Below are 26,499 nucleotides of genomic sequence, written 5' to 3' on the forward strand. Positions count from 1 at the left end.
TATGTATACAGTCCAACATAGTTGTCATAACCATGTGCCTGCTACTGTGCAGTAGTTAGCCAAAACATGTATGTTAAGGTTGCAGAGTTAAAGTTGGTGTTCTACTTTTCCTGAAGAAAGAGTCAAATGAAGTTCATAAACAGCGGCTGTATCGTGGAGCAAATAAAATGTTTGATAACTTAAATGCATGTGACTATTCAATAACAATCCACTTAAAGAAACAAATGTGTATTTTTAACTTATCATTTAACTGTTTAAGGCAATATTCGGGATACATCCTTTGGTCATGATTTTATTCTGATTCATGTGTAGTTTTCGTCACTCTCAGACTAACAAAGTTAAATAAAAGGTCCTTGTGAACTGCTGTATTGTCAGCAATCAAATATCACTGCTGAATATAATTTCAAAAGCAACGATAAGTGGTGCAAATTTGAAAGTTTTTTGTTTGGTTGTTGTTTGTTTTGGTCTAGTTTTACAGAGACTGAGAACGGTAGTCTTTAGTTTACATAATATTAGATGTTATATGTCTTTGGCGTTTAACCAGTGCCATTAAACCGGGTTTATGTTTAATCTTCTTGCTACTGAGCTTGTTTCTGTAGCTTTTTGCATACAAATTTCATTATCGTTATTCTGAAGCAAACACGCCAACTTGTGATTTAATTACGTTACCTGCTATTTAATTATAAAAGAATCGTGACGTTTTTACAAGAATGACGTAGAGGTTTTAATCATTCAACATGATATACAAATGTTAGATAATGCTGCACATGGTATAACAATTAGGTTTTATTGTTATAATCTGTATTGTTATCAAACACTCTGCCTCCCCAATAGATTGTACCAAAGCGGTTTTGCTGCATTTAATAATATAATCAAAAAATTAAATCACAATTTACAAAAAAAAAATTAACAACATTATTATGTTAACTATTAAGCTCAGGAAATCACATTTCCTTGCTTGATTTTGTTTAAGGGTATTGTTTTTCCTTCATGCCAAACGTAAAAAATGTATCACTTCAAAAACACTTAAGATAAAACTATTGAAATATTTTTTTTGACTGGTTTCTAGAATATAAGCATTGATGCAGTCTAAACTATATTTTATATCACTGAATGTATACAGAACGGATGATAAACTACATGTCGGTCTACCAATGAAATGAATGGGAGTTGAATAAGGTGTAGAAGCTTTACGTTTACGATAGAATATTATTTTTGATTTATTTAATATGTTCACGTTTATGCATTACGAATATCGAATTCTCTTAAACATTTACAGAAGCATAACTTTTTAAATTACGTTAAACCATAATCCATTTCATGCTAAAAATAATGAGTAATCGTTTTCTGACTTTAATAAATAATTTGGATAGTATTGGGAGTATGTGTAGACTGTAAAACTATGGTTTTTGTGTAGTATATGGTTCAAGGTTAAACGTGGAGGAAACTTGTGTAGTCCATGGTTGTTTTATCTTCTTCTTGCTGCCTATAAACTAGGCCTTAACAATTTATGCATCTCAAGCATATATTGAAATTTTATGGTAATTCATGTAACACATTCCCTGTATATAGTTTAAGGTAGAAGTTGGCTAGTGATTTATGCGTCAGCCTTTTACCACTTGACACTGCATTGGTCACAAGGCTGAGAAAAAAACAGAAAAGGCCAAAATTAATGCAGCGATTAAACATAATGGTAGCCTTAACTTTTCCCTTACTTATTATATCCTTTTACAATCATGAACTCATACTGTTTCTCCATGTCAAAAATTGCACCGAGTATTTCTTATAAGTGTAAAGTTTAAGAGTGAATAATTGAAGATCAAGAACAAAACGTCAGAGCTACAAACAGGAGCAATGGTATTCAACGAATTTTGTTTAATGAATTTATGATCATTATCTAAACAAATCGAAATCATTTGACACAATTGCATTGTAACCGTCGGCGACATTCCTGTAATATATGTAACAGAAACAAATGATGATACTTAAATTTAAAAATATTATACGTTTGATCAATAATATATTATGGTATTTCTCTGAAATTAAAGTAATATTATACTTTACTACTTTTATCTTGTTAGACATTTTAAGACATGTTTGATCAAATTTATATCTTGTTATCCCCATATGATTCCTTTAATCTGTCGTTATTGCATTTTCCACAAAATAATGGTCAGCAAAGCGTCAATAAATGTCATTTTAGCCTGAAATATAGCGAACTTTTATATTTCCATTAAGACTTGGAGCTGTGCCTTAATACTTTGATGTGTGCTCAGTCAATTCGATCGAGCGTTGTTGCCAAAACTAGTTTCAGCTATTTGCCTGCTTTCGAATAAATATATTTAAGTCCTGATTTTTTATTAAATAACAAGCTGGATTGGAAGAAAAATATTTTAAAATGTATGAAGAGTTTTGTAGAACAGACAAATGAGTTTAACACCAAAACACGCATTCAAGTGTTCATATTTCAGAAACTTAGTGTAGCCTAATACCGTTCAATCTTTTTTTTCAAACACGTTTATTTTAGTTAATCTTAAGTTAAGAATTACAACAATTATTGTCAGTCCAGTGGACTTTCATTGGTTCATTATGTTTGCCATTGTAATAGTTTTTATCTCTACCGACAAGAAACATATGAAAAACCAAAAAAGGAATTTCAGTGTGCTTATATCAGTTAATTGTATCCCGCAATGATGAACGAACTTTAAATGCCCTTTTATTATCAGGGCTATCATGTAATTATAGTGTGTCAAAGAAATTGGTAAGATTCTATGAGTGTTCATAGTGCATATCATGGTTCAAAAAATAATAAACACACATGGACAGCCTTGTTGTAAGACGAGTGATTTTATCATATTATGAAATTCTCAAATGACAGTTCAACAGAAACATAGAGAAACTGAAAATGATGGTATTTCTCAGTTTGTGTGAGTTGCCTGATTCGTTTCGTGAAGTCACTAAAACACAACAAACCGTATCTAGGTATCAATATTATTTGTTGAAGTTGTTTTTATTTCTGATATATGCATTACATTGCCGATTCTAATGTGATACAATGCGTTTATGGCATAAAAGGTCCCTATCCAGCTGAAGGTCATTTCAAGATTTTCATTAGGAATCGGCTGAAGATAAAGTTTTAGAAAGTGAAAAATATTTTTTTTTATTCTGAGTATAGGAGATATCCTAATGCATTTGTTAAAAGATTGGTTTTTCACAGCCAGCAACGTTTTCTGCACAGGGACATGACCTATGAGCACGCTAATGATATGGAATGCATTTATACATCACTAGTTCATGTAATCTTCGAACAGCCGGTATCAGCTAGTACCTACTTTGAGAACCTTTAGGGGATTAGTTTTACGAAGATAATGCAGACATTTGCTTGCATTTGCAGCTTGACTTTGAGCATATTCCTGACGTAACCATTAAAATATATTAATGATTTTTCGATTCCAGTGCTAATTTCAAGAATTATATTATGCATGCCATAGACATTATATTAACATTTCCGCCTAAACGTCTAATCGGTGCAAAATAATTCCTAAGTAAGGTTGTCGACGCCTTGTTTTGGGGTGTGTTTTTTGGCTAGTTTCTTGAATAATAATTCAGTATTTAAGATAAAACTAATCAATTATGGGCTATTTGTATATACTAGGTGTCCAAATAAATAGAAACAAGCCACCTATCAAATATTTGGCGAAACCGAACTAGATGTGGATGCTTTACGTATTGGATAGAGCATTGCTTTTAAGTGCTTTAAAATGTGTATATATATATATTATTTAAGACGCATGCCTAAAGTATCCTTTGTTTCTCCATATCAGTGACAAATACCAGCTGTTAAACCGACATTATACTGAAGAACCTCAAGGCACCGCGACTTTGGGTTATTTTAGACATGCCGGTGCTGCAAGCCACTGGGAAAAACATCAGCGTGGCCTCATCTGGCAATTATTATGCAAAAAACAACTCATAAATATACGATATAACTCTGATACTGTTCAAATCCTTTTCTGATATTGATGTATGTACTGAATGAGACCTCTACAGCCTCTTTCTTTTTTTGGTATTGCAGTTACCTTTATAGGCAAGAAAACTCATATCACTATTCTGATAAAAACTTCTCAGTAGCAATTGAAACATTTAAAAGTGCCATAAACTATCAAAACAATAAAAAATGGTTGCAGAATATATGACATTTAATTCGACTAATATATGCCTTTAAAAGCGCTATTTTAACAGAAATCTTACCCACGGGACGGACTATTTTGATTTTAAGAGATCGTTGTTTTTAATATTCAAATATCTCAGAAGTAATTTCAAACCTGTTTTGGCTTTCCCAGACGAAAGATTGCATTTATAATCCAATACCATCCTACTTTTAACCCCACTGAGTTTGTCTGCTTTCATTTAATACATAAACTTTATAGAATTGAAAGTTTGGAATTGTATAGGTGTCCGTTTCTCATTCAAGAAGAAGATCGAGGGTGTCATGAATAACGTTTTCATGATCTCTCCATGTGTTTATAACACGTGACACCTTACAAGGAATTGACATTGGTATATATTTTCTAAATCAAGCTAAAGAAATTATTATCAACTTAAATATTGACTTTTTTATAACAAACAATTTCAGACAATATCCGACATCTACGTTTGGAGATGACATAATATATTAAAACAAAAGGGTCTCCCTTTTGCAGGTTTAGCATATATATCATTAATTGATAGCACTGCTTCTTCAAGTTTTCTATTGTGTTGACGACAATGGTAAGTCCATCGATGCAAAGGAAGAGAATAATTCCCTTTGGAGTTTGACGAGAAACTATTGCAGTGATAATTGATAAAAATCGTCGTAACTTTCTACCATAGACCATTATTTTAATTTGGAGAACATGTTCAACTTTCACTTTTTTATAAGATAAGTGCCTTAAATCATGTATTTTAATGTCGTGTTTGCCACGCATTGTCAGAGAAAAAAAAGGTTCAATGCCTTAACTTGCAATGTTTTACGACTTAAACATGCAAAATGCAAAATATATCCGTTTTCGATTTCGATCAGTTTTCTGAATACGTTATGCATTGCAATAGCTGTAAGTGCTTTATGTCAGCTCAATGTATATTGTGTTGCACATACAATCAAGATATGATATTAATTGTTTCGTGAGGTAATTAAACCTTTAGCTCAGGAACATTATGTGAATTGTTAAAATGTTTTTACTAGGCAGTTCACTTGTGATTTAGTGTGAATCGGGCGGATAAGTACACTTCTAGATTAGTGTACAGGTTCTTAAATTGTTGATAGCATCTCTAATTCTTCAAATATAGTTTATTTCACTCAGTGTTGATTAATGTTTCACAATATAATTATTGTTATAATTCTCAAAAACATTCTTCACAACATGCTGAGAAAAGAAATTATAATTACAGAATTTCTTACACAATAAACCTATAATGCCGATTCTTCCTACAAATCCCAATAATGTTACAGGTCGCTAAATTAATTTCTTGATGGATCGATGGATGGATGGATTGATAGATTGATGATTGGATGTGAATTCATGTTTAACACACTTAATTTACAATTTGTAGTACATAACACATTAATCTGAATGCTTTTATTTAGCAGTGCATCATATGAATATAAGATAACATGATGAATTTGATAAAAAAAAAACAGGTAGAATTTCTAAATGTTACAAGATAGTTGATTCGTTTTGGACTAGGAACCTAAATAAGAATAAAAATAAAAATTAACTAAACATATTTTTGGTTATGAATAACCTAGAATGACCCATGAAAACCATGAAGCTTATTTTGATATGATAAACCCCGTCATGTTCCACTTTCAAATCATTTTCACAAAATGAGCACTAATAACATTAAAAACATAATTATTATGTTTATTATCGACAAGCAGTGCCCAATATCGTCTTAACACCCTGCAACATTGAAATTGGTCATAATGTATAAATTTCCTAAACATACATTTTTGATCGCGATTCCTTGACAATGACATTAGACTTTAAGTAGACAGCTCCCATTTCCATTTCTAAATTTTATGCTTACACTGAATCGAACATAAACATAAAGTCGTTGTAATGAATCTTACTGTATTTGCTACTATTATATACCGAGTTTTGCGACCGCCGTCTCCTACAACTAGTTATGAATGTCTAGTTCTGTGCTCTGAATAAAGTCTCCAAAAGTAATTGCTATATCGAGGCAATATCGTTGGACAGATTAGGTTGCGCGAACCGTCATAAAGAAAGGAATTACTTGAAGTTTATTCGCTCAAATGTGTGTTGTAATGAATAATTGATGATACATATTAGGGGAAAAGACAGAGATCAAAAGAGGATCAAAAATATTGAATACAAAGGGTTTAGTGTATTTGTGGTTACTATATGTAAGCCAAAACACTGATGAATTGTCTCACCAAAAACTTGAAGACATATGATTTCACTTTTAAGAAACTAAAGTGAAGCATTTATCACAATTCCTATGCAACCGTTGGAATCATTTGTTGCACAACACAAAAATGAATGAAATATTTTTTTCAATTCCTTAAAGAAAAACGATCATTTTCGTATTTACGCTGAGATATATACCACGCATGATGAAATAGATATGATCACATATTCTTTTTTAAAATTATACGTTAGTTGCCTTTAACGTTTCGCTTCATTTTTGTGAAACAAGTCAATTAATTGTGTTAGACATTCTACGGCAAGTTTTTTCTACTTTATTGTTTTGTTATCCCTGTATAATTCGTGAATTGTATAGTTACTGTAGCTGCCACAACTCTGTGTTCAGACAATCGTCGATCAATGTTTATAAGCCCAATAAGATAAAGACAACTTATGTTTTCCGTTCTATTTTTCCACTCCGTGATTTAGCAAATACAACAAATATTCGCGCTTAAACAAACATCCACTGGTTCTGACAATAAATCGTTTTCAATGTACAACTTTAGAATGGGGTTATATTCAGTTTATATTTCTAGTCCGTAATTAAGGAAACACTACAAGAACCTTACAAGCAAAGACTTGCATGCGCAGGAAATACTACACCAATATTAGTATTGTTTGTCGTTGGGGATTTCATAGGTACTTGATGTTTGCCATTGTAACTCATTTGTCAGTTAAGAAAACAAACAAAATTTGTGTGCATATATAGGTTAATTGTACCTGTTTTACCAGCATTTACTTTTAAAGATTTATATATACAGAAATATGTGAATTCATGTTGAAGTCTGCCATTTACATAGTGAAGTTATGTTTTACAAAAGGAATTGTATGTGATTTTGATTTTGATATTTGATGGATATTCATTGTGATTGACATATTGTTATCATTTTTACAATCTCTGAAGTTCAACCATAACCTTAAAGCCATTGCGTGTACATTTGGGTATATAGGTAGAAAGTTGTATTACAGAAGAAATAAATACGCATGGTTATTTCTGTAATCAATGCGTGAGTTGCCTGCTTGATATCCTGATGCCCTTTTATGTCGGCCAAGCACGATATATTTCTTCTGTTGTCCAACAACATAACAACCTAGCTCCGCATATGTATTTGATATTAACGAATGCATTGGCTCATACACATGCTTATGCAACCGAAGTCTTTAAAATATTTTGTTTTAACATTCATATTATTCGATTTATTCAAAAGTTTTGTAAATTAAGAACATTTTGTTTTTATTTTGAGTATTGTCCTTTCCGATAACTCGATTATCTTTCCCTGAATACTCTTCAAGTGGGCATGCGCAAAAAGCGGAAATTTACTTCCGGGGACTACACAAACCAGGAAGTAAACAGCAACAAGTGAAAATGGAAAGTAAAGATTCAAAACTAATAAAGAAAACGGGCAGGAAAACCCCTAAGTACTGTTGTATTTGTAAAGGAATTTACAGAGGAAAGGTTATTGATGGGAGAAAAGTGTCATTGCACCGTTTTCCTCAGAACAAACGTTTAAAACGTGTGTGGGTGCAGCGATGTAAAACGGTCATGAGATCGTTCCAGTGGAATGAACACAGACGATTGTGTAGTGAGCATTTTGTTGGCTTCAGAGGACCTTCATTCCAGCATACACTTCCATCTATGTTTCCAACTGAGACTGGTGCTACCAAAACCTTCCAGCCAACGGTATTTTTTATTTCTTATATTAGTTTAAGTTCTTCCTTACATGCACCTCAAAATGAATTATGTTATATCAACGGTGCTTAAAAACAATGTCACAGCACTTATTTGTAAATTTTGTAATTTAAGAAATGATTAAAGAATTGTTTTCAAATACAGCCTGGAAAAATGTGTACCATATAGCCTGGCAGATTTTGTACTAAAACATTTATCTTATACAGTTTCATTTGCAATTTCAGCTCCTTGATGAAGACGTAGGTGATGATGATGATGGTGATACGGTCAATGACGATTTAGACCTAGAACTGTCAAATGATGATAGTATACAGCCACAACTGTCATTTGTATCCCCTTCCGGGCATGCCATTGATACCTCTGTCCACCTGCATGATTACTGCATGGGACCAGTACTACAGCCACAGAATCAGTCCTTTAGGTATTGTTCAATATATATATATATTGCTTCTTGTGCTATGAAATCGATCTGATAAGTTAATTACTTCTGATCATTTTTCTTCATTCTTTAACAAAAATAGGAAAATTTAAGTGTTTGTAAATGTTTAAGGCCAAAAAAACAAACATTTGGTTAGGGTTACCAGACTGTACATGTAAGATGTGGTAAATGGGTACATGATCAATTTGTATATGTTTCAGATGTTGTGACACACAGACTGAGAACAACTGTGCAGTGATGGAAGTACAAACTGAAGAAAGTTTCCTGGGAAAAACAGCAGACTTCAGTTCACAAACAGAACATTCTACTAGAGACTTTGGTGTACAATGTCAGCTACCTATGCTCACATATGATGACGTAAAATACAATGACGATTTGGTCAGTTTTTACACCGGAATCCCTAATCGAGTTGTGTTTGAAGCTTTGTTTGATGAAATCAAGGATGAAGCTGAAGTGCGGACATCAAGGCGGAAACTTAACTATAAAGATTCAGATGGAGGACGGCCAAGAACTCTAAGTGTTCTGGATGAATTTTTCATGGTGCTGATGCGCCTACGTCTAGGTCTGTTATTTGAAGATCTAGGTACTAGGTTTTGCATATCCACTTCACAATGTAGTGACATTGTTGAAAGATGGATCAACTATTTACATGTACAATTATCCTTTCTTGTTCAATGGCCATCTCGTGAGGTAGTGAAAAATAACATGCCTGAACAATTTAAAGAGAAATATTCTAACACTAGAATTATTATCGACTGCACTGAAATTTACAGTGAAACATCCAGTTCTCTTTCTTTGAAAAGTTTAATGTACAGTGATTACAAGTCTCACATGACTCATAAGATTTTGGTGGGTATAAGCCCAAATGGTGTTGTAACTTTTGTTTCTGACTGTTGGGTGGGCTGTACCAGTGACAAGAAACTCACAGAAAAATGTGGACTCTTGGACTTGCTTGAAGAAGGACACGCCATAATGGTTGATAAGGGTTTCACTATTACAGACCTTACTACTCCAAGAGGCATTCATCTCATTATTCCACCATTTAAACAGAAAGGAAAACAATTCTCTAAACGTGAGGTTCTCCTTACAAAAGATATTGCAAGTTTACGAATACATGTTGAAAGGCAAATGGAGAGAATCAAGAACTTTCGAATATTGCATGGCAATATTCCTATAACACAGTCAAGGAGAATTTCTAAAGTGTTCAAAATATGCACATATTTGACAAATCTATGGCCACCACTTGTTCAATAATAACTCATGTGTCAATGAAAGCGTTTGTATATATCAAGCATTAGATTTAGGGATAAAAACTTGTATACTTCTAACTAGAACAATGAAATTACAATTTTGTTTTAAAATCATTTTTTCGAGCAAGTTATATGATAACATATGAGATTACACATTTGATTCAGGTTTGACAAAAATGGATAAGGAAATATGCTCATGTGAATGGATTTCAAGATTTGATTTGAAACATGTATGCATTAACTGATCAATTTATTGATATAATTTTTTGTTTGTGAAACATCTGCTTTGTATTTTGTGGTTTTATTATTTGTAACATTTCTAAGAATAAAAGTCAAAGATCACTTATTAAGTTTGGCTCTGAAATGAGTTTTTTTTTATTTGCCATGTGTAATTGATCTACCACGTACTTCAAATCATTAGTATTGAATTGCTTAAAGGATTTTTCAGTATGAACCATTTTCATATCAGTTTCATAATTGAACTAAGTGGAAATAAGAATAGGCAAGAGTGCCATAGATCAAACTGAAATGCCCGACAAATGTTAACTTTAAGATACATTAGATTAAAAAAACTAGCCCCATGCTAAATATGTCCCAATGTTTAAAGGGACTGTACACCAGATTGGCACCAATAAAGTTTTTTTCTGTAACAAATCTCAGGACAAATTATTTAATAAAATGTTTTACTCTTCTGATATGATAATGGTAAAGAAATACCAAAATGTAAAAGAAAATTGAGCTATGGATTGAACTAGTGTCACCAAAATAGCTGTCCAGTGTTGTATCCACTTTGCTACGAAGGCTTATCCGAAACCATATGAATGCTTAAGCTAATATACCTTACTTGGTTATATCCCATGATATCATCAACTAGCAAATCACGCATAAGAATGAATTCTACTAGGTATACATACCCAGTAAAAGAAAATTAATGGAGAAATATGGAAAAAATAATGCGAAAATAAATTAATTGTATACTACGGTATGTGGTACTTCAGTTAGTTAGTTTCAATGCATTGTACACATTGATACCAAGTTTATGTCAGTTTTTGACAAGTTTCTTTTTTTTTTCGATATTTCATCACACGGTGTATAGCCCCTTTAAGTTTTGCACCCTGCAAACATAAGAAAGTAACACTCATTTGTTGTTTTTAATTAGCAAGTCAGAAAAGGAGAACAACTCGACAGTCTTGAGTTATGGGCCGTGCAGTAGCTACATGCAAACCAATATTCAATTGAACATCTTCAATTGTTTTAGAGTAAAACTCAGCTACTTCTTTAAACAATGGCAATATAAACGCTATCACTATCCTGCACACAAAATGCAATAATAACACACTTGAAAGGTTAAACATATGTCCATTTATTAAGCTCAGAAATACATCCCTGAAAACTAGATAAATGGAAAGGAAAAGTAGAAAAGGTCAAACATAAAACAAGGAAATAATTAAAGTAGATTTACAGCATCGCATAATCACAATATGTTGACAAAAGTACACATACTTTCAAAATACTGCCCAAAATTTAGATTTACAACTTTTTTATTCATGGTTTCAAATTATAGTAACAATACAGTCATTTTGGAGTTTCATTTTGAATATAGTTATGAAAATAACTGAAAGCAAACAAGATATTCACATAAATTGCCATTATTGATCATTCAAATGTACATGTATAAACAACACATAACTAGACGATGTACAAATCAATTGAACAGACTCATTCCCCTTTTAACACGTTGTGCGTACAGTTCAGGAATGTATGATTCAAGGCAAAATCTGTCAAGTTGACACAACATTTTCAGCCAAAATGATTCACAAAATGCAATTCTCTGTATAGAAAGACCTACACATGTCCAAACTACAAAATCACACCATTTCCTCCCGGTGATTCCCATCTGCCCTTGGACCTGGTAGTAATATTTGTGTGTTTCCTTGAGTAACACCTTGCCATTCTCTAACTGACAAAAAAAATCATTGTCTTCACAGCATTCCTCAGGCGTTTGCATCCTCCATTTCTTAGAGGCAGGACACTTAATCTCAACCAGACCAACACTTTCTGTACAATGTGAACAGAACACAAGCCCATCTGGACTGGCACCAAGGTAGGGTCTGTCGGCACATACAACTAGACCACTGTCTTTAACTGCTAGTCCTTTGTGGTCAGTTTGCATTGCTTTCGCATACATTCTCTTTGCAGCCTTCTCATGTTTAATTCCATATTCTGTGTACTTGCTTGTGAAATTGGAATACAACATCTGCCGCAGGAGTCCGTCAGGTTCAGTTGATTCTTTCCTACGACAGATGCTGCCAAAGTTTGAAGCTGTTAGGCGTTCTTTTCTGGCCTCTTGCCATTTCCCACTTTTTTGGCCCCTTGTTAAGATTTCAGTTAATTGAATTTCTTCAGCGCTTTGCTTCAAAGAGTCAAAATGATCCAAAAACACTGTCTTACTAGAACTGTCCCTCAAGTTTACACTATCATGGTAGTTGAATGGCACAGAATGTAACACAGGGAGATCTGGTTCATTTTCAGTTGTTTCAATTTCAAAGTTTTTTAACCAGCCTACATTCAACTTCGAACCAACCAGTTTCTGCCTAAATCTGTCAATGTTAACAGTGCATCCATTGATAGAGTTCAGTTCATGGTTTTTGTTTACAGAAACTTTACGTACTGACACGTTGTACAGTTTCTTCTTTGAGAACATAAGATCTTCAGATTTCCTAGGCGACAGCTTACGTTTCCGTGGTGCAGACAGCATGCTGAAGTTGTTCCAGGCACAGGGTTTGGATGTTGGAGCAAGGGTTTTTTTACGCGTCAGGTCTTCAAGTCCATACAGCAGGGCACCAATATGGTTGCAGCATTCACCTTCACTAGATGAAAATAAAAAAAATCATTTACATGTGTGCCTTTTTACTTGTTATACTTACATGTATATTCCAAAACATTAAAGTTTGAAAATGGAGGTGAATACACAGTATTTTACACTTAGTATTTCCTGGTAGGCCATGAACATACAAAACACAAACAGTGCCATAAGTAAACACCAACACGGTGAAGGGAGTTCAATGAATCAATACATAAGCTCGCCTGTTCTTTCATTCAGAAAAAAATAGCAAAACTCAGCTAACCATGAAAGCCAAAATTATGACAGTTATAACATGTGCTTTTTTGTCTCTTGTAACAAGTGTACCAAGTTTGATAAGAAGATATGAAATAGTTTGAAGAATGCCCCAAGTTTAAGTATTTGATAATACTGACAAAATAGCCTAGCGTGTGTGGGTTTGACACCTTTCATCAATGCAGATCAGAGACTTTGATTTATCACAAATTAATTCAACTTACCCAGCTGGACAGTTGCAGAACGCGGAGTGTATGCAGCCAGTCACTTTCGACAGAAGGATCCAGGGTTGGTACTCTGGTGACTTTCTTTTGTCTGCAGTTGGAAATGATGGCAGCACGGAAGCTTGAACATAACAGTGGCTGCACTCTTCGCTTATGAGATGGACCTGAAGAATAAATTATAAATAATATTTTAATTTAAATGACAATAAATAAACAACATACATCATAGAACATATGAAAATTGTACAAAATACATTATTTTTTTTAAAATTAAGATAAGTATATAGTCAGTGTGGTTCGACACATACATGTGCTTGCATCCACCACACCCCCCTTAATTGTGGCTAGCCCCGCCTACATAAAAATGTTGAGTACATTTTTCACACCAAATTATTTTTATGTCCAAGTCAAAATAGTCCCCTTGAGCTAATTATATAACTAGATGAAGTAAACATGGCAGAAAAAACAGCCTCAGACTTATTATAAACTCACTATTTGACATACCTCAACTTTCTGTACATGTCCGTCCACATAATAAGTCCTCGCCTTCAATTGACGTTTCGAGTCTCTTTTCAGTACAATGTAGTTGTATATATCCTTTTCCTCTACAGCAGGAAACAGATCAATAGTGGACTTCCATGCCTTCAGTGTTGATGGCGGTGGAAGACCCTCGCCACATGGGAGGATAAAGCGTTCGGTTGCTCTTCTCTCTCTTTCTTCCCGATCTCTCTCCTCCAGCACGCGTTTGTCAGTTATAGAAAGTCTATATGCGCCTTTTATCCTCTCAATCAATTCGCATTTAAGACCTGATACATTCAATTTCCGGTTCGCAAGGTATCTTTTCAAATCGACGACCTTAAATGGTGTCAACTCATTGTTATTCATACACGCCCCAGTGATCTCATTGTCTACGTCGGCCATCTTGCAAAATGTATTCCCCGGAAGTAGGAAATGGAGTAGCCTCCCTTAGAAATCAGGGGAAGTAACCAAGTTATCGGAAAGGACAATACATGTAGAAGATGTCCATATGTCTATTGTGCTTGTTTTCTTTCATCACATAAAGTTTCTTTATAGATTGAGGTAACATATTTAAAATCCTGAGCAATGTAACTATTAATATGTTTTTCACATGAGTGGCAGTTTAATGATATGGAAATGCAATGTCGTAATGCAGTGATTTTAATCCATTTGTATTCAGTTATCGGCATGGAGATCAAAGCACAACTTTTTCTGCATTTGCAATTTAAAACTCATCAATTTCTTTGAGTTATTTTCCGAAACGGTATCTCTTTCATTAAACGCTTTTACCATTATAATGCTGAATGTGTTTGAAGAGAATTGTAAAGTGATACACTTTGAAAAATTTCAACATAACATATCCATTAATGGCATAGAATCTATTTGACAATATCCGTTTACGTTGCGATATCTCTTCGAGCAGAGATAGTTGATACATAAATCTTAAAATATTAGAATAAAACTGGAGAAAAAAGAGCTAAAACACATGTCTTTGTCATCATGTTTTCAACTTGATTTCACTCTTTCAAGGGGGGTTGCTAATGAATTACTTATAAAACATACAAGTCAAGGTAAATATGGCATAAACTGTAACTAATACATTTAGATGTTACTTAACAGCGTGATAAAAACATTTTAAACACTAAACTTGAATTATGTTTATGCTAGGATCATAATACAATCATAATTTATATATCATTAAAGACAAAAAGATCCATAAATGCACATAACATGTCACACAGTGTGCTAGAGAGTCTGCTTCAGTTCAATGAATTATTGATGTTTGCCTAACATATTCCAGAAATTGACAGCATGACCAATGACTGACTAAACTATTGTTAAAAGCACAATTATTCGAGTCCCTGTCATATTTTTCTTTCATAACTTGTATACGTCTTAAAGACTATTAAGGCATCGGGCGGTAAGTCTCTAGTCAAAGATATCTACTTACAGCCTCCAGCAGCTGATATGTTCTTCAAGAGCTGATATGTGGTTTCCTTATCCAAGATAAAACAGGTAGTCCCTGGCAGAAGCAGCCTGTCTGACAGAAAGTGGGCTGATATCTTGAGGCAATGCATTGTTTGATCTTTCTGCCAGACTGAATCTATGTTTAGCGTCTATTTCAAAATCTACCGGCTGTTAAAGATCAAGAAAGAAAGTGTAATAGAATGAAAAAAAAACATATTTTCTTTTTCTAACACATGTATATATATTTTCCATAATAGCAGACTGTTCGAATAAAAAAAAAATACACAGAAAACATCCTTTACAAGTATAGGTCCATGCAACTGGAAACAGCTCTTATGCCTTTATAGGATACATGACTTGACTCATAACTTTGATATTTTACTTGATATGCTCTTGACAATCAAATTAACCTTCATTCATCCTAAAGGCTGTCACCTGGCCGCCCATGAGAAAAATATACATTTTATCAATTATGGTATATTTGTATGTAGTATATGTTTAAATAAATCAGAAGAATTAAAGTGAATCTACCAATAAAGTGTTTGGCAAAGCCTAAATATGCGTAGAGATCTTTTGTATTGAACTAGGCGTTACTTCAGATCGCTTAAACAGTTGAAATAATAGGTTTTTCGAAAAAAGCATATTTAAAGAATTATATATATTCTCCATGTCAGAGACAAATTATCCTTGTAAAAACACTATAAACTGAAGAAAATTCATAGTGCCGTAAATTTGGATATATTAGACTAGACACGCCGGTGATATAAATCACTGGAAATGTATATACGTGGTCCTATGTCTGGCAAGCATTATCATGCCAACAACAACATAGCCATCTACGATATATTTGTTACATTGTTAGCATCTTTCATGACATTTTCGCCGATATTGAATGTCACTTTGACCTTTAGTAACAGTTCGTATTGCTTTTCCTTCTTGGGCCTATCTTTTTTCTTTTTTTAGCTACCATTTGTGGATCGATAATCGTGTTAAGAGGCGCAAGGTGAAAATCTGACATACACGAAACGGGAAACATCAAATGCCCCAACACCAATACAGCAGATTAAGCATTAGGAACCTCGAAGTTCTTACACAAACTCTAGAATATGCATAAACTTTTTCGAAATAATACCGAAACTTCTCAGTTATAATTTGAAATCGCTACATCAGCACTACACTTTCAAAATGATCAAGATTGTTTTATCCTGGTTACAGCAAATATGACAGAATTATGACTTCTTTCCATTATCTCGTAGGAATGGTTGTACCTCTGAGAGCGCTTTGTCGCAGAAACAGAACCCACTAAATATACTTTATCTAGAAATGTTCTCTTTTTTGCAAACATGTTGTCTATCGACATAGATCGAACTTGGCTGCACATGCATTATAATTCTTAATTAAGTATTTCAGAAGAACATTCGATTATATTATATTTCCTAGCCAAATTTTGCATTTACAATGCAGTAGAATTGGCCTGGAGGCCAAAAAGGTTTTGACCTTTTTTCTTTAATGGCACAGGGATGGATACAAATGGAAATAAAATACTTCAATGTTCTACTCTGACATTCGAATACATGTGATAACACAAATTGAAACTCCTGGTATTTAGATTTGCCTTTTAAAGTTGAGAATCATAGTTATCATATAGTATCATATAGTGAAGGTAAAAGTATGGCATTTGTGGAGTTCATGAATGTTTGTTTAGGTGCGTTTATGCAAATATATCATTAATTAGTATCCCAGTGAATGTTAATATTCCATCTTTCTGGAAATAATTTCAATACATTAAATGATGTCCATTTTTTAATTATGTCGTACGTTATTTGTTTTTATGCACCAGTATTGATAAAAATACTGCTTTGGGTAAGACAAATTACAAAACGCAGCTGCTTTTAACTTACTTCTCAGTCATCTTCCTTGGTGAAAACTTGCTACATAATAATGTACTACCGTTGGACAAATTTCGCGCTATAAGTAGATATGTACGTCGGGACGTTTTGAAAATTACAATTGGAAACGATCTAAAATACATAAATAACAAACATGACAAGATATGACTAGCTTTTTCTTTCTAGACGTTATTTATTATGCTTTTTCTCCTTAAATGTGATATCTTTGTGCGAAAGTTAAACAGAGCTCATTCCTACGAGAGAGACACTATATCGATTGATTTATGTTTTGCAATTATGTTTTAAATCGTCGTTGATATAAATAAGCTGCATGCATTATCAAACCTAATGAAATATTTCAGAAGTACATTTGCGCGCAAGCATAATTAAATTCCGAGACAAAATATTGCCCTTCAAGAAGTAGAAACTAGTGGGACAAGCCAAGTAGCTATAATTTGTATCACCACCAGCGTAACTGTCCCATGGTCTCTCAATATCTTCAAATATAGTTGTTTGTATCATACCGTCATAATCCAGCTTACAATTTAGAATTATCTTAAGTATAGATCTATCATAACAAATTTTCATATTGTATCACCACTCGATATTAACTTTTATTTACAACGGCAGACTCTGGTTACAAAACATGTTTTTTCAATTAAAAACGTTGTATTTACAGTGTCGTCAAGTATTTTGTAAGCTGGACAATAGCTGTAAAACCAGTTGTTAAAGTTATAAAATTAGGAAGAATATGGAGAATAAAAAGCAAACCGATAAACTTAAAAACAATCATTAAAAATATGTGTTTAAAAATAGAAGAATTGTGTGACGTACTGTTCATGTTACCTTTGGTATAGACCAACTGTAAAACGTTGTGCTTTGGCAAAATAATCTGACTTTTGCTATGGTTTCAACCTATCAACCTGACGTTAAAAGCCGCATCTAATGTTTTAGACTGGCATTTATGCGAAGTGTTGTAGTGTTGACGTAATAATATACAGATATTCGGGTATAGAGTGCCATTTTCAATTAAAACATGCTTACAAATACATGACATTGGCAATTGCCATTGGCAATTCTATGTTGATGGTTGTATTACTGCTTAGTTGCCATTCAGTGTTATGTAGTCCTTTTGAACATAGTTTGCAAAGTATTCAAAATAATTAGTAAACTTTATAATTAACGCATTAATTATATAAGAAATAAAATAAAATGCATTACTAAACACGCTATAGGAGGCAATATTATTACGTATATATTCCTGCTTTCTGTGTACCAAAACATTTCTGGTCAGTACTGTATATTAATATTCAACAGTTAACAAACATGATATAAATGCTTTGAAACATTTGAAGTTGTAAAATGGAGTTGAGCAAACTTTACGATTTTGACTCAAAAAGCATAACAAAAACGTTTCGGAAAAGTCTCTAAACAAAATGAATATGTATGTGCCTTCATAATAAGAGAAGACTATAAAAGCCACAGTGTATTTTGGACTGTTGGTGTTTGCATGTAATTGAAGAAAGACATTTGCATTTTTGTAACTTTCAAACGTATTTAATTTGAACTATATTATTGAATAACTTTTAAAAACATCCTCCCAAAGCCATCAAACATAATTCATTGTAAAGTCTAGAGCATTTTGACATAAAAAACATTATGTCGTCGACAGACTTTTGTAAAAAATCTACTAATGCTTTTAGGGCAGCACTATGACTACAAATATTGATTACACCAAAACTTGTCTCAAGGAACGTATCCGTTATATTGTTGGTAATGGCCATTACTTAAATATTATAGATCAAAATAACCTGAAAACAGACCAGAATTTATAGCAGCGGTAATTGATACATATAAGTGGTCGTAACTCTTCAGTTAAGTACTTCTCTTTATTGTCAGAAACTCTTACTTCCTCTCTTTTCTTAACATTGTGTCCTACTGTTCTATCTGTAAGAACAAGAAGTGGTTCTTGAGTATGAAATTGTAATATCTTGTTTGTTATGTTTGTCAAAGCACAAAATTAATGCGTTATTTATCAATTGTTTGATGAGAAACTACCTGACAGAACAAAACTGAGCTGAAATAATTACATTACGATATCGTAATGGCTTGAGGGTTATTAAGCCACACTTGCAATTAAGATTTAATACCGTACCATTACTTCCACTGTCTTCAACATGCAGGGTTTAACTAAATTACATTCCTTGTAAAGTATTCGTACTAAAATTGTCCATTTTGATATCTTATGTTGATGGATTGTTTCCAGATGCATTAATATAATTAATCAAATAAGATAACATTGTACAGTTTCTTTAAATGCCTTCTTTAAGCATATTTATGAAATGTACATGGCCAACAATGCAATGTTTCATTCAACAATTAATTAAAGCATGTATTTTTTCATTTGAAATTGATGCAATTCAGCTGAAATATTAAGTGATGTGATTTGTGCATGAAATTCATGACATTTTGATTGAAAGCAACTTGTTGAGTAACGAATGACTTTACAGTGTGCATTCCTTATTTAAATTGATTTGTTTAACTGAATTCCATACATTAAACGGAGTTAACTTTAACAAAAAGCCTGAATATTATTTTTGGTACGGAAAAATACGGACAGTAGCGACAACAATTTCATGTTACATCAGTATGAACTTTGTTTGACCACTGACGACTGAATAGTTTGTAATTTCTTTTATAAGAAGTTTGTTGTAGAAATACTTGATGAAACCTATCAAGCCAATCGTCAAAGATGACGCAAAACTAAGCGTTGGATGTACAAGGTTCGATGCCTTCATGATATATTTAAACATGAAAGCAGTTTTTACATTTGACCCTTTAGAAAGATTAAAAAAATAAGCTAAGAATTTCAGATGCAAAATTAAAATTAAATTCAATCATTTATCACAATCCCTATCTTGCATGTCACTTCAGGGATATATTTGTATTTTCGTGCAGTATAATTTTGCAAATCGATGAAGCACATTAGATTAGTAAACACTTTATTTAAAAAAACGATGAAGTTTGATACCGTTTGTTTCTAAGAAGTTAATTATTTATCTTGAATTATACCCCAGGAGCCAAAACAATTTCATTTTCATTTCTCAGAAGTATTTTCAATTCTTTTTACTTAAAGGTTTTAGACCAACATATCACCTGTTTGTCATGTTTTTGTTCCATCTTACTCGTTTAGTTATCTTAAGTTTGTGATCATGCAAGCGTCAATAAAATTGTATTTGCTACAAAAGCGCTTTAATTGATTGTGCCTTGAATATCTGCCTAAATACTGATACATAATCAATTATTGCCTATTATTAATTCAAAACTCCAAAATATGCCTTAATTATGATGTATACTCAGTCAATGAAATTCGAAAATCTGCCGTGATACTTATATACAATCAGTCAAATTTGACATTTTGTCTATACGGTCCAACTTCTTGCCAAAACCATGTAGCGGCATTTTTTCCACAAAACAAAAGGCATTTAAACAACAGTTACTTCAACAGCAAAGAAGGTCGCTTCGATTCTTTAAGTATTCCTTTTTATCTGAGGGTGGTCACTTAATAAATAATTGCACACATTTTGTAGGTACACACAATGGTTTATAAATGGATTCATTTTGACCAATCAGCAATAATTTTGCTAATTTTGATCAAAGCGAAGTATTAACTTTTTTAAAGAGGTTTGCTCTAGAGCTCCTCTTAAAGAAAAAACGAGTAACATTTTGAGCCAGTCAAATCAAATTTTGGTCAATATTTCAAATATAATTTACTTGAAAGCAAGAATGTACTTGACTTATAACTTCAAAGTTTGAAACTCCTCTAAACCATTTCTAACATAAACATGTCTTTGATGATTTGTACCGTTGTAGATACAAATAATCAAACTAGAGAGAAAAAGTTCATTACTTATGATTAAAAACACTCCAGTTCCTACAGTCGGTAAAAAGGGTAAATTATGTATAGAGCTTTGAGCTGTATTTTAATAAAATCTTTATATAACCATATATTTGTATTTGTATTATTCTTTTAATTGCTTTCGAAAATTCTGCAAATAAACCTCCTAATATGTTCTCGATAGAAGTTACACTTAGTACATAAAAGTGGCTCTGATTTACTCTTTATTTTTGAGCAATCATTTTGCAATTTCGTTTTCAGTAATTTCTTGTCGGGGGAAGTTACAACGTTTAAAAATTGATCTTATTTCTATACACCAAGCCGAGAAAATAAGATTTGACACCATTGTTACTTATGTCTTGCAGGGATTAGCATTATTACATTCCTTGCAATGTGTAAGTAAAAATTTCACCGTTTCTTATTGTTTTTGGTGAGTTGTTAAAGGATTCATTAATATAATTAAATAAACTATATTACCTTGTACAGTTAATTCACACGCTTTTCCAGGCCAATGAGACAGTAAAACCACACCTTTTTATGGTTATCCATCCCTTTTACCAGTTTAAAATGAACATTTGTTAGTAAAATTTTATATTTCTGATTTTAATCAAGTGAGTTCCTAAACACAGATATAAAACATTATTTGTATTTATTGAACTAAGTTCAAAAGTACACACTTTATTCATTTGGCTCTCACACAAGCTTAAAGTCTTGGCCTTAAATTCTTCCAGACAAAACTAAAGTATTTGACACAATCCTTTTCTTATGAGTTAATTTAAACATTTCTCAAGTAAAGTTCGTGCGTTTATCCAGTTTAATGGCTCGTGAGCGATTTTGTGCGCTGAATATTTACCAAGGTCACTTTATTATGAATTAGTCATAAAAATATAATTACGTTAGAAGACGTTTAGGTGTTTATAAAGATTCGCTTCATTTTTCATAAATTCAATATATTTTCTCGATGGTTTAAGTTTAGTTATATCATCTAATTTCTAATATAGCGCAATGTTTCCCTCTCAACTAGATTATCTGCCAAGATACTGATATTTACTCGATCAGATATTTACAATTTATTTATACGGTTATATATGCTTGCCAAAACCGTGTCCTTGCCAATGTGATGAAGTTATCTAAAACCAATAATTTTGATTATTGCAAATCTCACTATTACTAAATAGAAGAGAACATGTTGTCGTAGTATTTCTTTCCTAAAAAACGTTGAAAGCTAGTTCACGAACAGCGGCTGTATCGTGGAGGAAATGTCTAACTTTTTAAATACACGTGAATTATTAGCTTCTCTTACATTTGCAATACATTTGTGTATGATTCAGTAAACATTTAAAACAGTTTTCGCACACATCCTTCTGTTTTATATCATGTTTTGGATCATTTTTTGACAATAATTCCGATATGTTACACGTCTATGTTGATTCATACAAAAAGGAGAGTCAGAGTTGAAACAAACAACTACTCGGGTTATGGTTTGTTCAACATTTATATCACCTATGTCAAAAAATCTGAACATTAGAAATATCTCTTTGAAATGGACTTTAAATGAATCTGATATTGGCAAAAGTATTCATAATAACACATGGTGTGAAATTTATGTCTCCAGCCTCAAAGAAATATATTTGATAACTCAGCACGAAAAACGGTCACGGATTTATTATTAAACCACTTTTGCTTGCAAATGTTTCACACGATGTATTATTAGAGTCTTTCAAAAACAATTACATTTCTAGACGCTGACGTCAGAATTACTCTTTTTACAAAATACTAAATTAAGCATTACATAGAATGCACCTTAGGATTAAATTATCGTAATCTTAAACAATTATAGTGCTTTAAATCGGTTTTTTAAAGGCTCCTTATATGTTTACCACTAGTAACGTACATGGTGTGTATGCAAACACGCCAAAAATAAGGTTGATGGCATTTTCTGCCGAACTTTGCCAATTCAATTGTTAAAAGTATTTTAATAGATGTTTTCTGTACGAGAATGACATAGAGATTCAAATCGATTTGCATTATATGCAAATGATATATAAAGCTGCACGTGCTATATTTATCAGGTTTTATTGCAATAATCTGCATTCTGATCAAAGCCTTTGAACATTCTGCCACTCAAATTTAGTGAACCAGATTGGTTCAGCTGTTTTTAACAATACAATCAAAATAGATAGTATACAAAAAATATTTAGGAATGTGATAATATATGCAATATTTTTAGTTCGTTTTCGTTAATTACACAAGTGTCAGTGAGTGTCTCTCACAGGTCTCAACTGTTTTGTCAAATGTTTGCTAACAACGTTTGCATATTCCTAAAGCATAATAAAATGGAATTCATTGCACCAAATAACATCCATTAATGACATGAAATAAAGTTGGTAATTTCCGTTTCTGACGCGATATGTCTAAGAGCTGATATAGTGCAGACATGCATTTTTAAACATTAGAATAAGCTGTAACAATTCAAATATTTCGATGGAGAGGAAAGGATAGATAAATGTAAAGAAATGTTTTTTAAACCAACGTCTTTCGCTGTATAACAAAATCGTTATATATTAGTATTAGCATGTGTAATTGCTAGTAGTTAAAAATAACGTCAAACTTACTTAACCGATGAAATAGTTTGTTTCAGAACTTTGTCATACAATTATATGATGGTATAATTGATAAACATATTTGTGGAATATAATGAATTCTATTTAACTGTTAGGATTCAAGCCCAAAATGTTTGTAAATACACCAAACTACATTCCATATTCTAGAAATAATCTTCATGATGACATATGCGTTGAAGTAATCTTATCTGCTACAGTAACTTCTGTCAAAACCGCATTGATAACTTGCCAAAATTCCGGCATCATTTTCCTGTGTTCAAGACACAAATATTGACCTTTTAAATTTATTTATTAATATTATTGTATTCTGGTTATATAGAATTGTACCATTCATTCAATTACCTATTCCTGACGCAAAAGTTGCATGTGTACGTAGACTATATCGTTGGTTGCTAAGTCTCTAGTCCCTACCTATAATCAGCTGGTGTTCTGCAAGAATTGATATTGTCAGCGCTTCTAGCAAGAAAGTACAGATATTCCCTGGCAGCAGCAGCTTGACTTAGTTCATGTTCCTCACGTAACTTAAGAATGCTCTGTTTTTTAAGTCAATGCCACTGTGTGATCGTTCAAATTTTCAAGATTTATATTATATTTATTCAATAAACGAATTTTGTACATTTAGTATATGTAAATATTTACATCACGCTTGCTTGGACCAAACCACATAGACTATGTTTAGCGTCATTTGATGTTACAAGACCAACCTACGCTGCTGGAAGAATACAAACAAAGCCTTATAAAAGCGTTCTTCTCCATCGTTACCTTCTTTCAAGCATAACCTTAACAATAATTTAACCACAGTACCCTAAGTCTTTTATGATGGAGATCGCAAATCTACTGTTGCTCCCGCAAAACAACGTATGCTTTACATCAGTCTTAACGAGCAACTGTTCTCCAAAAACCTTGCAGATAACCTCCATTGCCAATGTGGAGAAATCGAGGATACATATCATTCCTTCACCTGTCCACTTTATCATGCTCAACGAAAACATCTTTTTGAAAAGTTATCCAATCTCAGGCCATTGTCTCTCCAAATGATACTATTTTGATGAATGGAAATCCATTATTCAAGGAAACATAATAAATTCAATAATTTCAGCACTAAATTCGACAAACTAAACGTTTCTGATATTCTACATAAATTATAAATCACCTTTGACCTAACCTGTCCACATCACCCACTTTCATCGTTTTTCTTATTTCATTTTTCTAATTATTTAAATATTATCGCTAACTCTACTTTAGCATTCTTTTGCCTGAAATCTTATTCATTATTTTTCATTTTGCTTATATCGTTTAAACATAACACCATTTACACTATAACAGGTAGCTTTACGAAATGACAGAAGCGACATAGTATAAGCGTTTAAGCATTCTTCTCTATACTGTTTATTTATTGTTTTGTGCTTATATCAAGTGTCTATTTTTTAAATGTTACTATGCGAACTAGTTTTATGCTTATATTGTGTAAAAATGATAATTGAAATATCCGAATAAATAGTGTTTCAATTAAGCGTTATAGAGCATAATTAATTATTTTTAATTTGTTGTATACATTTTGCCTGTTTATTAACTTTACTCACATCATTGCTATTTTTAATAATAAGCTCTCGGAAACAACATTTATTTGCTTAATTTTTAGATAAGCTATGGGTTTTTTCTTTCATTCTGAAAGCTTTAAACATCACCATTCTTTGACGCTTAAGATAAAACTAGTCTGGCGTGGCCTTAGGGGTGTTGACGAATTGCCTTTTTTCTGAAAGGTCTCTGGAATAGAATATATGTGTAAGCATGAATGCAGATTTACCTATGAAAAGTTTGGGAATTGAGGTTTTACGTTTATAACAGAACATTACTAATATAAGGATTGATTCCATATGTTCACGTATATGCATTACGACATACAAATATCGAACTTCCCTGAACATTTCAATTATCACAACTTTGTAACTTGCGTTTAGTCACTATTCGTTTAAATACTTAACCTTGGTTAGAGACCATTTTTTTAGTATGCCAAAATTGTCTTGAATAAAATTACATTCTGTTTTCCGGATGCTATTTCAAAAATACTTTTAAATCTATATATTAAAAAGGCAGATCAGTAAATAAGTATTTTTGTTCAAGTCATCAGTAACAATTCGTCAAGAAAGATGAATGCTCGTTTTTTCTATAATGCATGTCTGATGCAGTATGAGGAGTGTTGATGATGTTTTGTTATCGTAATTGCATGTAAGTTTAAATGATATATATTATCTTAAAAACCATGTACACTGTTAATCTATATTGTGTTATAGTTGATTCCAAAAATGGCAGTATCAGTCAGATATTGTGGAAACTTTTTTTTGAGATTATTCGAAACTTTCCAAGACCTAACCCTATAAACATTGAGCTATCAAGTGATGAAACAAATTTAAGAAGCAAATACCTGCATTTTCCTTAAAGAAACTTAAGCGAAAGGCCTGTTTAAAAACAGCTTTTGCGAAGTCCAACTGTGTATCGTACCTGGTTTGGGTTATGATTTGCCTTGTAAAAGGAGATACTATTATACGGAAAAGGAGAGTGTAAGTTTATTTTATCCGTTTATGTTTCTTGGTGCCTTTAAACTAGACAAGATAAGATCGGTTTGACACCAATGGCCTATATGTCAATATCATGAAAATTTATTTAACTCATTTTCTTTTTAGACTTTAAGGTTAATAGAGGTTGAGTGGTGTCCGTCTCTCAGATAAGAGGTCGAGGACTTCATCACCACTAGTGTTTTTTTCCAAGTCCAAAGTGGATTCTAAAACATTATGAATACCCGACGAATACGCCTGGACATGGTCATTGACGAATATCGTGTTTTGGAAATAACAGCATGTGTGTTTGAAACTGACCGAGTAAAACATCATACAAATCGAAGGCCAGTAAT

At 32.6% G+C, this 26,499-nt stretch overlaps 2 protein-coding genes across 8 annotated transcripts in view; one reads left to right on the top strand and one right to left on the bottom strand.

Annotated features, from left to right (window-relative positions):
* Nucleotides 1-26,499, bottom strand: part of LOC128207121 (G-protein coupled receptor moody-like) — a 199,629-nt gene that overhangs the window by 122,248 nt on the left and 50,882 nt on the right. The gene's annotated exons all lie outside the window — the stretch shown is intronic.
* On the top strand, nt 7,851-9,572 carry LOC128208528 (uncharacterized). The gene is made up of 4 exons (XM_052912087.1): nt 7,851-8,151; nt 8,385-8,581; nt 8,800-9,161; nt 9,511-9,572. The coding sequence occupies exons 1-4, from the start codon at nt 8,014-8,016 to the stop codon at nt 9,570-9,572; spliced, it is 759 nt and encodes a 252-aa protein (XP_052768047.1). The 5' UTR covers nt 7,851-8,013.

Source organism: Mya arenaria, chromosome 11 (genome assembly GCF_026914265.1).
Source record: "Mya arenaria isolate MELC-2E11 chromosome 11, ASM2691426v1".
Classification (NCBI taxonomy): Eukaryota; Metazoa; Mollusca; class Bivalvia; order Myida; family Myidae; genus Mya; species Mya arenaria.

Coding starts and splice junctions, on each gene's coding strand:
- LOC128208528 (XM_052912087.1), top strand. CDS start 8,014: ATGAGATCGTTCCAGTGGAATGAACACAGACGATTGTGTAGTGAGCAT. Junction 8,152..8,384: donor CCAAAACCTTCCAGCCAACG/GTATTTTTTATT, acceptor TTGCAATTTCAG/CTCCTTGATGAAGACGTAGG. Junction 8,582..8,799: donor CCACAGAATCAGTCCTTTAG/GTATTGTTCAAT, acceptor TATATGTTTCAG/ATGTTGTGACACACAGACTG.